The sequence below is a fragment of the Mustela nivalis genome (assembly GCF_964662115.1).
Source record: "Mustela nivalis genome assembly, chromosome: 13".
NCBI lineage: Eukaryota > Metazoa > Chordata > Mammalia > Carnivora > Mustelidae > Mustela > Mustela nivalis.
The window spans coordinates 77,092,942-77,109,480 of NC_139032.1; the positions used below are offsets into that span (position 1 = coordinate 77,092,942).

Sequence of the window (16,539 nt, forward strand, 5' to 3'; positions counted from 1 at the left end):
CAGTAGTTTCTCTTTTGTAATTAGAGACACTGTCTGCCTACTGGCAGGGGCACACAGAACTGAGATCTCTTCGACTAAGGTCAGTAGATCATAGTGTGTTAATCCTATAGGGAAAAAAAAAATCATCTTTATAAGGCACTATCATTAATTCCCCAGTCATAGCTAGGAACGTTTTTCAGGAAGACTTCTATAAAATATGTGTATTAATGTCTCATGAAACACTGTCTGGGAAATTGTCATGAACTCTTTCTCTTACTCTTCATGTTGACCATCATGGGATTTTCTCTTTAGCAATAGGAAGAAAGGGGATCTGCTCTATCACACACGTATTACTCTATTCACTTAAGTGTTGTGTTCTAGTAACGGGGTCTCCTTATGAACATACATTTGTTTCTTAAAAGGTGGAGTGTGTGTGTGTGTGTGTGTGTGTGTGTGTGTGTGTGTGTAGTGGGTGGTAGAGGTATGAAGCATGAGGTCTAGGCAATACAGAGCATTAGAATATTATTAACATGAGGTAATTTTCTTTGCATTTTAGAAGGATTGCTTTGATTTCAAGATAAGGGATGGATTAGAAGAGTTAAGACACTGGAAGAAATGAGTCTGGTCCCTAAGAGACCCGTTAATAGTGTATTCCACTAATCTAGGCCAAGGGGTATATTCAGTGGTAATGCTAATAGAAATGAAGAGTGACATTTTAGAGTTATTTTATAGATCCAACCCTCTAGAAAATGGTAGAATGTTTTATTTTTAAATATAGGTTTTATTTTTCATGTGTGGTGAAACCAATGGATCAAGAGATGATTGCCATTGAAAATAAGGTTTGTTATAGTTCCCAAGATGGGGGCTGCACACCACCCCATGCAGAGCCACATGGGGAAGCACCAGCATCAGTCAGGAGGCAGAAGGAGCAAGCAGAAGGCATGAGCAGGAGGTTTTGTTGTAGTTTCTGTGGGAAAGGCAAGGAGATGTAGGGTAAGCAGGCTTAGAATTGGTTACTTTGAATAATTTCAGGAGGCTGTGGGGTCCAGAGACTTTCTCTAGGTTATCTAGTACCTGGTCCTTTGATGATTAGGGCAGAAGAATATTGCCTCCTAGAGTATGAGTTTTGAATTGGTTCATTGGCACATGAGAAGTAAATCACAGGGCAAATCACTTGCTGTTTCTAAGGATTGGCTCGCCCTGGGAGGGGCAGTGATACTAGTCAGCTAGGCTAGAGGCCAAAACAATAAAAATACAGGAAATTAGAAAATATAGTTAATACACAGTTGATGAGAAAAATGAGGAAATCAAAGCAATTTCCAACTGGAATGACAATGTGGAAGTGAAATGCTATTAACTTCCCAGAGAACTAAACTTTATTGAGGACCTACTATGACCTTTATATCATCACAATCCTCAAAGCAAAGCTTTGACAATGGGACGATTTTTAGCTTAATTTTACAGCTGTGTTGACGAGAACTGCAAGAGTTTGTGCTCAGTCCCCTAGGACATGCTCCCTCACAGCTTGATTTTAGGTATGTTGAGTCTGAGATTCCTGCAGAGTATCTTGGTAGAAGTATCTAGGACACAATGCCAGGAATATCCCCACTTTTACCTCTGTTCTTACTTAACAGAAACGTGCCTTCCACTTGCTACATCACAGCTACTGCTCTAAAACTTCACAAATACCAGCTTATTTAACCCCATATCAATACCTGGAGGTATTTATTATTATACCCATTTTATTCATATGTTTACTGATTACAATAGCTACCAATTTTTGGAAACACTGACAAAGCACACACTATGCTAACCACTTTATGTAAATTAAAGTTGATCAGGCAAAACAAATGTGATCATCTCCATTTCAAAGACCAGAAACCAAGGCTTAATGGCTTGCCTCATTTGACTACTATCACATGACTTGATTTTTACAACTTTCATAGATGTATCTGTTGTGATGAAAATCACTGTCCCATTTTGCAGACGAGAAAGTAAGCATCAGTAGTAGCCATGGGGCCACAAGTTACCCAAGCTCAATTTGAATTTCAGTGTATGTGATACTTCATTCCAATCTTTTCCCAATATCCCTGTGCTTTTCAAATGGTGGTTTACTAGAGCTGCACTTTCAATCAGTTTCAGAATCAGGAGTTTCTTCACAGGATTTCACAAGAGCGGCCATTACTATGGGCTGAATTATATTCTCCTCAAAATCCCTACTGAAGTCCTCTAGTACCTCAGAACATGACTGTGTTTTGGGACTGGACCTTTAAAAATGTTTGCATTTTAGAAGGTAAAATGAAGTCATGCAGGTAGGTCCTAATCCAAAATGGTTGTTGTCTATCTAAGAAGGGGGAATTAGGGCACAGATGCACAAGGGGGAGAGACCAAGTGAAGACAGCCACCTGCAAGCCAAGGGGAGAGCCTAATCAAGCCCACTAACACCCTGGTGTCAGCCTCCCAGCCTCCAGGATTTCATAAGCAAATGTCGTCCTTGAAGCCACCCAGCCTGCAGTAATTTGTCATGGTGGCCCTAAGAAACTAATGCACAGGGCGAGTTTCCACTACTAAAGCGAAACTGGAAAGCCACCATCCTGGATTGTTGCACAGGCCGTTGGACCGGTCTGACTGTTTTCCCAAGTTCACTAAAACCAGGAGGTCAGATGACTTCCCGGGATCAAAGCCAACTTCCTCTTGCTCTTACTTGGACCACTGATCTGCAGATGTTTTGTTCTTCTTCTTGTAACTTCCTCTCCTGTGACTGGGGACATAAATATTAGAGAAACAAAAGCCCAGAATGCTAAGGTTGCCACTCTCACTTCCTCTTGCCCCTGAACCAGCAGCAGCGCTGTTCTGAATATCTTAATCATCCTGGGGCACCCAGCGGGGCAGAGAGAAGGCGGCAGTGCCCCGGTGACCACCCCAGCAGGCGGATACAACGTGTCATGTTTCACAGAGCCACTTCTGGGCAAAGAAAATGCCAGAATGATGTCTCCTACCCGCCTGGCTGGGATGCTGATCCCGGCCATGGCCTTCCTCTCCTGCCTGAGAACCGAGAGCTGGGAGCCTTGTGTGCAGGTATGTGGCTCTGAGTCAGTTCTTCTCCTGGGAGATTTGCCTTGCTTCTGAAAAACTACTCTCTGCCTAGAACTTCCCACTGTGGCTCCCTCCTAGCTGGCTAGTTTCATTTGCAACAAGGAGTCAAATTACCTGAAGGATTTGAAAAGCTACAGGGACCGAAGAGTTCATGGTATATCGCACCAACATGCAGTCCGTGGATTCATGGCCCATTTAGGACTTTTAGGGCTAGTAGGGGCTTTACATCAGAGAGATCTACTTAAAATCACTGTTCTTTGACTTCTGGGCTGTGTGACCTTGAAGAAGTTATTAAACCTCTCTGAAGCCAGTTTTTACATCTATAGCAGACTTATAATAACACCTACTTTAGTAGAGAGTTGTAAGAGGTCTGCTTCTTGTCATTTCTTTCTGCTGGTGGATTATACTCTCAGCTTCAGGCACTTACTCTGCTCCTTTCAATCTTGGGAAGGTGTTTTGTTTTGTTTTGTTTTGCCTTTTGTCTCTTAATAGTGAGAACATTCTAAGTGGAGTTCAGACTTTTAGATCTAGCCTTTTCATCAAAGGATGAAAAGAAATGAAATTGGAAAACAAAAGTGGAGAGAGAAAAATAAAGAAAAAAGACGGAGAGAGAGAGAGACAAACGAGAGAGAACCATGTAAAATGACAGCTAATGTAATGGTTTCTTTCTTTGTGAAACACCAACTAACTTTTGCGTAATCTCATTCATTATGGATCTCTTTTGTTTTCCCCTGTGTGGACTTCACAAGTGCTTAGAAAGCCCATGGTAGGACCCCAAAACTGAGGGAATGTCCTGAGATTTAGTGTGTGGCCGGGTCAGAAACTCAGGAGAAGTATAACCAACCGAAGTCCTGAGAATGAGAGAATTGGTGAAATAAGACACTTTAATATATAACAAAGATGAATTCGTCATCTCAAAGTCCTCCCTTCCTCCAACTCTCTGCCCAGAGCTCTGCTCATTGTCTTCTCTGCGTCCATCCTGCTGTTAGGTTAATGGGAATAGATCCTCTAATCAGTCACCCCCAGATAAAATCACACCTTCCCTTCCCCTCTAACCCATATTCTCAGTCTCCAAAACCTGTCCAACCCTGCCCATTCACTCAGTGTCATCCTAGGGTAGGTCCTCAGTCTCCCTTGCCTTGATTCTTGGACAGTTACTGGTCTCCTGCTTCTTGCTCTCCTTTCCACTCTAATTCATTCTGTACATTTTTGTTTGTTCTTTATTTGTTGTTGTTTTGCCCAAGGTCCAGTTCTAACAAATTGCCCTCTTAACAGCTTGTTATAACTTCTGCGTGCTATTAGGACAGTTTGCTACCTAAGGGCCTTTGCACTGACTATGTCCTCTGGCCAGAATGCTTTCCTCCTAGATCAGTGCTGCCCAAAGGTAATACCATGTAGATCACATGATCTTATTTAAACAATAAATGTAACTAAATTTAGCCAAATTTTTACTTACCTAAATTTTAGCTGTTTATTTATTTATTTCTGGAAGTTAATAATTGTTACTGTATTTACTGACTATTCCAATGTCTTTTTTTCTCCCCTAGAGAAAGAGAAAGAGAGAGCATGCCTGTCTGTGAGTGAAGGGAGAGGGGCAGAGGGAAAGGGAGAGAATCCCAAGCAGACTGTGCTGAGTGTAGAACCTGGCAGGGGGCTTGTTTCACAACCCTGAGATGAAAACCCGAGCCAGATTAAGAGCCAGGCACTTAACTGAATGAGGCACCCAGGTGCCCCCATTCTAATGTCTTTATAAGTTTTGGGTTTTTTTTTAAATTTAAATTCAATTAGCCAACATATAGTACATCATTAGTTTCAGATGTAGTGTTCAATAAGTCATCAGTTAAACATAGCTTTAAATTTTCTGGTAATCACATTGAAAAACTAAAATTGGTAAATCTAATTTTAATATTTTTATTTAACCCAGTATATTCAAAATATTATTTGAAAATGTAATATATACTAAACTATTAATAAAATACTTCACATTCTTTCTTTGGTACTGAGTGTTTGCGATTTAGTATGTATTTTACAGTTTCCCTGTCTCTCAGATTGGACTAAATGTCTCATGCTCCATAGCCATGTGTGGCTAGAGGCCACCATTTTGGGCAGTCTTAGATTTCTTCATGACTTAATCTCTCACTTCACACTTGATCTTAGCCAAAAGGCCGAGAAGTGATAAATCCCTCACTTCATTTATATTTCTGCCTAAATGTCACCTCCTTTTGGAAGTAGTCCTTGATCAACTAATGTAGAACTTGCCAACCCCCATATTTCCTTCTAATCTCTAAATGCTTTATTTTTTATAGCATATTATTAGACATATTTTGTGTATTTGTTCATTTGTCCTTCCCTTTGAAATAGGATCTATAAGTGAACAACACCATTGCTGATTTTTATTTACCTCTATATCCCAGTGTTTTGTTCTGGTCTCAGCCTATCAGTAACCCATGTTGTGGCTGGACCAGCCCCCTTTGGTTCTTTATGATTGTAAGATACCCTTAAGAGATGACCATCAGGAAATTCTGAAAAACTGGAAGTTTATTACTCTGAGACCTGGAAGTTACACAGCACAAGCAGGGCCACCCAGCAATACTGAGGGTAAAGAGAAAAAGCTCTCAAGCATGTGAAGTTCTGTTGTTATTGGGGTTAAGGAGGGGGAACTAGGGTTTCCCTGGCTCCCTCTTTATTGGTGAATTTAAAACATAAGAGCAGGGTTGAGGAAGGGGTGGTAGAAAGAAAGGGCAGGAAGAAGGCCAAGTGAGGAGAGGCCGCCTGGCTCTTTATCTAGTCATGTGGCTGGCATTGTGTTTCTTAGAGATAGCCCTCGTTGAAGTGGATGCTTCCCTTGTCAAAGCTTAAATCAGGCAGTTGCAGTACAAGAAAAGCCACCTGTGAAGGCTTACACTACACCCAGCACCTAGCACATCGTAGATGCTCAACTTTCACATGTTGTATGATTAAAAGCATTGCCACAGGGCTCTGGCTTCCCCACGTACTTAGGTTTTACCACTCCTACTGCTCTGAGTTAGTTGCCATCTCTTCTTGCTTACACTGTTCTCTCCCTCTTCCTCTTGCCACGTATCCGAATCGTACTCATCCTTTAAGACTCACCTTGAAATCCTCTCTTTCTCAGAAGCCGTCTGTAATCCCTGGATCTGGAATTGATCTCTACCATATATGAGCTAGAGGAAATTGTTGTCCAGGCCTGGTTTATGGTCCTTTTCAGTAATGTGAGTCCTGTTCCTACCTCAACTCTTCCTCTGATTGTGAGATCACTGAAGTCTGGAGCCATATCACATGGGTCATGGGTCATGGCACTGTCCACAGCACTTAGAGAAAATGGCTACAATTTGAAGATTTAAGCAAACCTTCATTCAATCCGTTATTAATTCATTTATTCAATAAATAGTAAGCATTAACCATTTTCCAGGTACAATTCTGAGTGCCGGAGCCATAGCAGAGAGCAAGAAAACCAAAGCTTACACCCTAATGAGGGAAATGAACAACACACATGGAAAAATCACACAGATAATTTATGATCGATGGTGATGCACTGTGCGGAGGGAGACGGAAGGGAGTAAAGAAAGGAAGCCTGGGGGCACCTGGGTGGCTCAGTTGCTTACGCCTCTGCCTTCGGCTCAGGTCATGATCTCAGGGTCCTGGGATCGAGTCCCGCATCGGGTTCTCTGCTCAGTTGAGAGTCTGCTTCCCCCCCGCTCTCTAATTGTCTCTCTGTCTACTTGTGGTTTCTCTCTCTGTCAAATAAATAAATAAATCTTAAAGAAAAAACAAAAAACAAAAAACGGAAGGAAGCCTGTTACCATCTGCAATTACACAGTATGCAGTATGGTCTGGGAGGCTCCTATAAGGGACAGCATTTCAGGAGACATGCCAATGAAGCAAAGAGTTGCACATGTGACCTGTGATACTTTATGCATATTACTTCTTCTCTCTGAATTCTTCTTTAAAAGGCTTATTTGAAAAGACATACAAATGGCTATCAGACACATGAAAAAATGTTCATCATCACTAGCCATTAAGGAGATTCAAATTAAAACCACATTGAAATTCAAATTAAAACCACATTGAGAGATACCACCTTACACCAGTTAGAATGGCCAAAATTAGCAAGACAGGAAACAATGTGTTTTGGAGAAGATGTGGAGAAAGGGGAACCTTCTTACACTGTTGGTGGGAATGCAAGTTGGTGCAGCCACTTTGGAGAACAGTGTGGAGATTCCTCAAGAAATTAACAATATGACCTATGACCCTGCAATTGCACTACTGGGTATTTACCCCAAAGATACAGATGTAGTGAAAAGAAGGGCAATCTGTACCCTAATGTTTATAGCAGCAATGGCCACGGTCCCCAAACTGTGTAAAGAACCAAGATGCCCTTCAACGGACGAATGGATAAGGAAGATGTGGTCCATATACACTATGGAGTATTATGCCTCCATCAGAAAGGACGAATACCCAACTTTTGTAGCAACATGGACGGGACTGGAAGAGATTATGCTGAGTGAAATAAGTCAAGCAGAGAGAGTCAATTATCATATGGTTTCACTTATTTGTGGAGCATAACAAATAGTATGGAGGACATGGGGAGATGGAGAGGAGAAGAGAGTTGAAGGAAATTGGAAGGGGAGGTGAACCATGAGAGACTATGGACTCTGAAAAACAATCTGAGGGGTCTGAAGTGGCGGGGGGTGGGAGGTAGGGGGAGCCAGGTGGTGGGTATTAAGGAGGGCACGGATTGCATGGAGCTCTGTGTGGTGCAAAAACAATGAATACTGTTACGCTGAAAAGATAGATAAAAAAAAGAGGTTTGTTTGACTATTAAAGTATATAACATATAAGAAATAAACATGCCCACATGTGGCAGGGGGTTAATAATAACAGCTAATAATAAATGTTAACATTTATTGATCATTTTCACTTTAATAGGCATCGAGATAATCTCTTTAAATACCTTATTTCATTTAATCCTTTTAACAGATTCTATTTTTTTTTAATTTTTTAAAGATTTTATTTATTTATTTGACAGAGATCACAAGTAGGCAGAGAAGCAGGCAGAGAGAGGGAGAAGCAGGTTCCCCGCTGAGCAGAGAGCCCAATGTGAGGCTCGATTCTAGGACCTGGGATCATGACCTGAGCTGAAGGCAGAGGCTTTAACCCACTGAGTCACCCAGGTGCTCCTTGGGTTTAAACACAAAACCAAAGTTAAATAGTTTAAGGAAGAAATTTTGTTAAAGACATCAGAGAATTCATAAATTAAATGTGAGGTTAGAGTAAGCGCTTACAAAGAATTTGGGAAAGTATAATGGAAATGAACACATGAACCAAAGGAGCATAAACCATTCGACTGTTTACTAGATTTCACCATTGGAATCCACACATCCTAAGGATTTTTCCCCATTTCTGTATCACCTTCTCAAAGATCAATGAGTCAAGGGAGAGAATGTCAATGGCAAAAATTGAGCTATGATTGAGATGTGGACACCTTAACTGGTAGTCTTCCCAGGGCTGTATACAACTGTGGGGTTCTTAGGGAAAAACACTTTGCCCCAAATCACATGGAAGAACTGGGTGAAATGCAGGACTTTTGACTCCAAAGCCTCAGCTCTTTACTACTTCATTCCATTGACTCCCTCTAAATGCTGCCATCATGATAGTAGAGGTTAGAAAACCAGGGACATAGTAGGTGCTCCCTGTTCCAAATCTGGTGTAAGAGATTATAGAAGTATAAAGTGAGTGAACGGATGAATGAATGGATGGTTGGATGGATGGATATATGGATGGACAACTGGATGATGGATGGATGATTGGATGACAGATGGGTGGATGGACAGGTGAATGGCTGGATGACAGATGGTTGGATGATCAGAGGATGGATGGATGGATGGCCCCTGTGCTTATACTGGAGGTCTCCAAGGTTCTGGCCTAGGAGAGGAGAGTGGAAAAGGCAGTTAAGTTGCATGAATTCAGACACTGTATTTAATATGTGATCATTGCAGGTGGTTCCTAACATTACTTACAAATGCACGGAGCTGAATCTCAACAAAATTCCCAACAACATTCCTACATCAACCAAGAAACTGGACCTGAGCTTTAATCCCCTGAGGCATTTAGGCAACCATAGCTTCTCCAACTTCCCCGAACTACAGGTGTTGGATTTATCCAGGTAATGAATGAGATTTTACACATTGCCCAAGGTAAAATGCTCACTGTTCTATCACTTCATTCTTATGTCAGGAGTCTCATCTTTATTCACTTATTCATTCAACAGATATCTTACTTGCTGTATAACTTCAGGTGAGCCACCTTCCTTCTCCTGATCTCATTGCCTTATCTGTGAAATAAGCAGCTGGATGAAAAAGTTTTTAAGGACAGTTCTACTTTTTGATATAGTTTAAGTCAAGGGAGAAAGTTGACTCAAACTCTTTCACTAGCAGATGATTACTAACTACTTTCTATATATTATACAGTCTGCTAGGAAACAAGAGTATGTTGATATATACACTTCAGCTATTAAGCTATTAAGGTGGGCATACACACCTGAAAGAAGTAACCTGTTACAATCCTGAGCATGGTGCTAATCACATAGTGGGCATGCAATAAATGTTACTTAATTCTGATTCTGGATTTTGAACCTGAGATAGGATGGCAATATAGACCAGTTAAGTGATAAGCTGTGCACAAACTAGAGGCAACATATTGTGTTGTTCAGAAAAGGGGGCTTCTCTGCAGTGGGTAGTGAAGACAGATGTCGTGAACTGAGTGGGATTCAAATATGTCTAGAATATTAAAAGTGGGATAGAGGATAGGGAAAGAAGATATAAGTAATCCAAGGAGGATGATGACAAGATCAAAGGAAAATATCTATTGTGAGAAAGAGCAGTGACTAAGATTTTCTTTTCTGATGCTGGGAAATTTATCATTTATTAGGGCAGGTGAAAGTATTATCATTATTTTGGGGGGTAATTGAATCCTAAAACTACTATCATCATTAGGCCCATATTTTAATAAACTATACTAGATAATGAATCATATTCTCTGTAAGAGTTTGTGGAAAATGCAGAAGCATTTTATATATGACTTTTTATTATAGAAACATGTATTAAATTCTAAGATCATAGCATGAAAATCCTCTTTATAGTGGGTATTTCTGTAGAAAGAAGAGTGGGCATTTGATGTCTTGTACTCTAACTTGGAAACTGACAGAGTATGTAACAAAGGAGGAATAGAGCATTTTAAAGCCAGTGGGATAAGGCATAGAGCTCTATGGGGGTCAGAAGACCCAAGCTGGGCCCTCCTCTACCATTTACATCTGTGTGGACTGAGGCATGTGACTTCATCTCTCTGAGTGTCAGTTCTCATATCTGTGAAGCAGAAAGGGTGAAACTTACCCCACTGGGATAAATGTGATAATGAATATTAGCATGTATATGTATTAAGAACCTTACAGAGTTTATAAGAATAAAAATATTATTATAGCACTTCATTAGTTTCTAAATTTCAGTTTTCTGAGTAAGAACTTTGTCAAGGACTATAGTTAAGATACACAAATCATTCCTCACCCTTTTTAAAACAAGAAGTAGTTTCTCATCAAACAATATCCCTTATAATTCATCTTTGATCCACACCGACACAAGGAACTTCCCTCAGAGGCCTTAACGATGTGCCTGGAGAGAGGACAGGTCCCTTTCTGGTTAACCAGGAGGATATCCTGGCTTCCGACAGGAACAAACATAGTACCAAAGATATCCCTTCCTTTTTGTATTCCTTCACAATGTTCACATATAGTAACTCAGCTAGTCCCCTAGACAGCCTTTCATTCCTATGGAAACCTATTGACATATTTGTTTTCTTTTGTAGATGAAGAAACTGAGGCTCAGAGAGTTTTAGTAATTTATCTACATTCATGCTCTACATTTTTTGAAGTTTGTTGGCAGCAGAGATCCATATTTGCATCTCCTCCTTCCAAAGTTAAATGTTCTCTTCATCTTCATGCTCTACTCCTCCAAAGTGATGAGCTCCCTTTGATGAGACAGAGACACAGCAAGACTCCTCCAGTCTTGCCTAATACCTAAGATTACAGGTTATACAACTCTAGACTGGAAAGCAACGTGAGAAATAATCGAGTTTAGCTCCCTCATTTAGAAAGGGGATAACTGAGATCCACAGAGGTATGAGAAGATCGCAGAGACACCAGAACTGAGATGTCTTGCCCCCTTTTCCAATGTTCTACCTGTGACACCCACCACCCTCTATCAAGCTGCCAGTCAATAAAAGCTTGGGTCAAAATGCTTTTTATTACCCCTGACCCTCATGGAGGGGATATGACAAGTAGAGAAATTGTAAATGTAAATTAAGTTAGACTAGGAAATAACTCATTTGCAAATGCTAACTGGCATGTATCTATAGTGCTAGCAAGAGGCTTGCCATTTGTTGGCTGGGTAAAAGCCTTGTCTCTACGACGCTTCCATGAATATTGTATAGAGCATAGCTGCCATTTCTCTTGGGGCAAAATTCACAATGCTTTTCCAATCGGTAAGCCTCTGCTTTGTATCCTTCTTTCTCCACAACCTCATCTCACACACCTTCCACCCTACTCTGTACACCAGACACAGAAGTTTCTCATGGTTCCTCCATGCATCATGGCTGTCACCTACCTCAGGGCTTTTGTATCTGCTCTTCATCTCACTTTCTTTTCTTGGTAATTCCTACTCATCCTCCAGATTTTAACTGATGTGCTCTCAGAGAGGTCTGCTTTGATCTCCCTTGTCTAGGTCCATTTCTTTAACCTAAGGTTTCGGAGTACACATTCCTTTTCTTCCACTGAACTCACTTCTACCGACTGTTGCTAACATTTACCTATAACTACAACTACAAATATATAGCTAACATATATGGAGAGCTTTGCATAAACCTTGAGGGTATTTGTGACCTTGTGTGTAATTTTTTTACATCCTTGAAATAGACATTTATCAGTCATTTTTCATGCCTAAGATCTAATGGCTATCTTCATCATCTGTACCAATCTGAGGGATAATCACAATTACATGTGGCAGGAAATGGCTGAAGTTAACCCAAGGCAGTTACATACTCTACGAGCCATACAGTCTTCATGTGCCCCAATTATTGATCTTTAACTGATTTCCTTCTGAGGGATGTCCTGTCTCTTCTTAGCATGCGTGCCTTGTATGACAAAAAGAGTTTGTCATTGTGTCCAGTACGGTAATACTGAATCCGTGAGGCTTCTTATTTGCTCATGTCATCATCTGTCCTGCTTCATGTCTCTGTCAATGAATATTATTCATATGTCATGTCACATCTCTGTGAAGAGCTAGAAGATTGGTATGGTTATTCCTTTTTGACTTTTAATTCAGCAGAAATATTATATAATCTGTATCTCTTTTCCCTATAGGTGTGAAATTGAGACCATCGAAAATGACACGTATCAGGGCCTAAACCACCTCTCCATCTTGATATTGACAGGAAACCCTATCCAGAAGTTTTCCACAGAAGTCTTTTCTGGACTCTCAAGTTTACAGACTCTGGTGGCCGTGGAGACAAACCTACAGTCTCTAGAGGACCTTCCCATTGAATATCTCAAAAACTTGAAGGTGCTTAACGTGGCTCACAATCTTATCCGCTCCTTCAAGTTACCTGAATATTTTTCTAACATGACCAACCTGGAGTACTTGGATCTTTCCAATAACAAGATCAAAGTTATTTATCATAGTGACTTGCAGGTTCTACATCAAATGCCTCTACTCAACCTTTCTTTAGACTTGTCCCTGAACCCTTTATCCTTTATCCAACCAGGTGCCTTTAAAGAAATTAAACTGCATGAACTGACTTTGAGAAGTAATTTTGATAGTACAGATGTAATGAAAACTTGTATTCAAGGTCTGGCTGGTTTAAAGATCCATCACTTGGTTCTGGGAGAATTTAAAAATGAAAGGAACTTGGAAAGCTTTGACGAATATCTCCTGGAGGGACTGTGCAATGTGACCATTGAAAAATTCCGGATAGCATTTTTTGATGAGTTCTCAGAGGATATCACTGACTTATTTAATTGTTTGGCAAATGTTTCTACAATTTCCCTGGTGCATCTGTTTTTAAAGAGACCACGATACCTTCCTAAAAATCTCAGATGGCAACGGCTGGAAATGGTTAACTGTGAATTTGAAGAATTTCCCAAATGGGAGCTGGACTCTCTCAAGGAGTTTGTTTTCACTGCCAACAAAGGCGTGAGCACTTTTACTGAGATGAAGCTGGAAAGTCTTGAGTTTCTAGATCTCAGTAGAAATGACCTGAGTTTCAAGGGTTGCTGTTCTTACACTGACTTGGGGACAACCAGACTGAAGCATTTAGATCTGAGCTTCAATGATATTATTACCATGAGTTCTAACTTCTTGGGCTTAGAACAGCTAGAATATCTAGATTTCCAGCATTCCACCTTGAAACAGGGCAGTGACTTTTCAGTATTCCTATCCCTCAGAAACCTCCGTTACCTTGATATTTCTTATACTCACACCCAAGTTGTCTTCAAAGGCATTTTTGATGGCTTGGTCAGCCTCCAAGTCTTGAAAATGGCTGGCAATTCTTTTCAGGACAACTTTCTTCCAAATATTTTCAAAGACCTGACGAACTTGACCATTCTAGACCTCTCTAAGTGTCAGCTGGAAGGGGTGTCCCAGACAGCATTTGGCTCGCTTCCTAAACTTCAGTTGATAAATATGAGTCACAACAACCTCTTGTCATTGGATACACTCCCTTATGAGCCTCTCCCCTCTCTCCAAATTCTGGATTGCAGTTTTAATCGAATAGTGGCCTCCACAGAGCAAGTACGACAGCATTTCCCAAGTAATCTAGTTTCCTTAAATCTTACTCGGAATGACTTTGCTTGTGTTTGTGAACACCAGAATTTCCTACAGTGGGTCAAGGACCACAGGCAGCTCTTGGTGAAAGTGGAAGAAATGGTGTGTACCAAACCTTTAGACATGCAGGACACGCCCCTGCTGAGTTTTAGGAATGCCACCTGTCAGAGGAGCAAGACTATCATAACTGTGTCGGTGTTCACTCTACTCATGGTTTCCTTGGTAGCAGTTTTGGTGTATAAGTTCTATTTCCACCTGATGCTTCTTGCTGGTTGCAAAAAGTACAGCAGAGGCGAAAGCACCTACGATGCCTTCGTTATCTACTCAAGCCAGGATGAAGACTGGGTGAGGAATGAACTGGTAAAGAACTTGGAGGAGGGGGTGCCTCCCTTTCAGCTCTGCCTTCACTACAGAGACTTTATCCCTGGTGTGGCCATCGCCGCCAATATCATCCAGGAAGGGTTCCACAAAAGCCGGAAGGTTATCGTTGTGGTGTCCCAACACTTCATCCAGAGCCGATGGTGCATCTTTGAGTATGAGATTGCCCAGACCTGGCAGTTTCTTAGCAGTCGTGCCGGCATCATCTTCATTGTCCTGCAGAAGGTGGAGAAGTCCCTGCTGCGGCAGCAGGTGGAGCTGTATCGCCTCCTCAGCAGGAACACTTACCTGGAGTGGGAGGACAGTGTGCTGGGCCGGCATATCTTCTGGAGACGACTCCGAAAAGCCTTGCTGGATGGTAAACCATGGAGTCCAGAAGAAACGGCGGAGGCAGAAAACAACTAGCATGAAATGGTAACCTCTGCCTGGGGAGGAAAATCTCCCATGGGGCTCTGTGTCCAGCTGGACCCAGGACTTGTTCAGTTAACGAGTACTAAATGCTGCGATGTCCCTGGCATTATGCTAGGGGCTGATGATTCAGTGGTGCATGAAGTTTACAGGACTGCTGACCTCATGGAGTTTAGTGCAGAGGGAATAATAGTGTGCTAAATCACATACCTCTACCTGCATGCTTCCACCAGATCAGCTCAGGAGTCCATGGCATGGAAAGTCAACTCAATTCTTATCCCATCCAACTCAATTAGATCTAAGAGATGGGGCCCCAGAGAGATCAGGAAAAGATGCAATTCTTCACCTGGATTTTTGGAATGGAAACTACCTCATGTTTTACATGCTAGCTCTCTTAAAGATGTTTGGGCAGTTTTAACTGAACAAGGTCTTTGCTCACCTTTCCCTCTTCTACTGACTGCAACTTAAATTCCACTCAACTCAGAAGCCTCCTTATTCAGACCACTTCGCCTCCACTTGAAGTGGGTTTCTTTACAAAGGTCAAAGTCTAGTTACTGATTCCCAAGGAAACCTGATTAACACATATCCACAAACATCCTGGCCGTTCTTTAGTATGTTCTATTTATCAACGAATCGTGCCTGGTGCATTTTTGTTTTTACAAAATCCAGTTCTCATTTTTCATGTTTCCTCTATAAACTCTTATCATAAATAAGACTGTTAGAGACATGCTGGAAATTTCCATATTTAAGCACTATCATTCAAGCAAATATGTAAAATACACTCCATCACTTTGTCACTTGATGTCACTCTAAAAGTTATTTCCTACTAGGTTATGACTGTCATGAAGGAAACATTAAAATAATTTGGTGGAAAGTGGCACTTATTTTAATAGAGAGGGACAAATCCAAATTCCCAGTTCTGTAATAAGCAATTCGGGGCTAAGGGTATGCCAAGAAATAGGTTGTCCTGGAGGGCAGTTCTTAATGGTCCCAGAAACACAGGGCTGATACAGCTGGGATGACCACGCAACACGAACCACAGCAGTTGCTTCTGCAGGAAATGGGTATTTGCTGATGGAACATTGACTTGTCCAGGGGATTATGAAATAGTTCAAGGTGGGAAGTGCACACTGCTGCTTCCTGTTGAGTACTACTCCCCATGACCACATTCAGGAAAGAGTAGATATTATCACTGAGAAAATAGTCTCACTGAGGTTAATGTGGTCATGTTAAGGGGAATTCTTAGAAGAACACACACCCTTCTTCTTCTGCAAGAACAATAAAGTAATCTGGAAAATATGGTTGTCAAAACTGAAAACATAAAACAGAACCCAGGAGTGTGTTTGTGGCTGTTTCAGAGTATATTTTGGTTGGAGCATCACTGGAGTTGTTGAACATGCCTGGGTGTGCTTATAGGTCTTACATGGCAGTGAAAGTAGATCTGTGTCTTTGTGTGCATGCCACTATGTGTTGCTGTCTGTGTCTGTGTGTATGCAAGAGTGTGTGTGTCTGTGTGATCATGTCTGCATGGAACAGTGTGATTCTATTGCAAGGGGAATATGTGCATTTGATGTGAATGTCCACAGCTGTTTGAGATAGTTTCTCTACTCCTGTGTTTGTATGTGATTGCTTATATACAACACCTGTGTTAGATTTGCGCATGCCCGAAGCCGTGTGTTTTTGTGTGTACCCAAGCTATCATGAGTGTGCTTCTGTTCATATTTGAGTGCGGGTTCTGCAGATGTGTGTTAGTTAAAGCAAATATCCAAGACCCCAAGGAGGAAAATCA

At 41.2% G+C, this 16,539-nt stretch overlaps 1 protein-coding gene across 4 annotated transcripts; it reads left to right on the forward strand.

Annotated features, from left to right (window-relative positions):
• Window positions 1-2,714: 2,714 nt before the first annotated feature.
• TLR4 (toll like receptor 4) lies at window positions 2,715-16,047 on the forward strand. Of its 4 annotated transcripts, none has more exons than XM_082694515.1 (3): window positions 2,715-3,057; window positions 9,093-9,259; window positions 12,506-16,047. In XM_082694515.1, the coding sequence occupies exons 1-3, from the start codon at window positions 2,965-2,967 to the stop codon at window positions 14,745-14,747; spliced, it is 2,502 nt and encodes an 833-aa protein (XP_082550641.1). In that variant the 5' UTR covers window positions 2,715-2,964; the 3' UTR covers window positions 14,748-16,047. The 4 variants fall into 4 exon arrangements, with proteins under 4 accessions (XP_082550641.1, XP_082550643.1, XP_082550644.1 ...); XM_082694517.1 differs by having other exon boundaries at window positions 2,725-3,057; window positions 12,577-16,047; XM_082694516.1 differs by lacking the exon at window positions 2,715-3,057 and adding an exon at window positions 6,214-6,305.
• The last annotated feature ends 492 nt before the right edge of the window (window positions 16,048-16,539 follow it).

What these genes read in the sequence shown, in the direction of transcription:
- TLR4 (XM_082694515.1), top strand. Translation starts at nt 2,965, where the DNA reads ATGATGTCTCCTACCCGCCTGGCTGGGATGCTGATCCCGGCCATGGCC. An exon ending in GCTGGGAGCCTTGTGTGCAG is followed by an intron (nt 3,058 to 9,092) that starts GTATGTGGCTCT and finishes TGATCATTGCAG; the next exon opens with GTGGTTCCTAACATTACTTA. An exon ending in CAGGTGTTGGATTTATCCAG is followed by an intron (nt 9,260 to 12,505) that starts GTAATGAATGAG and finishes TTTTCCCTATAG; the next exon opens with GTGTGAAATTGAGACCATCG.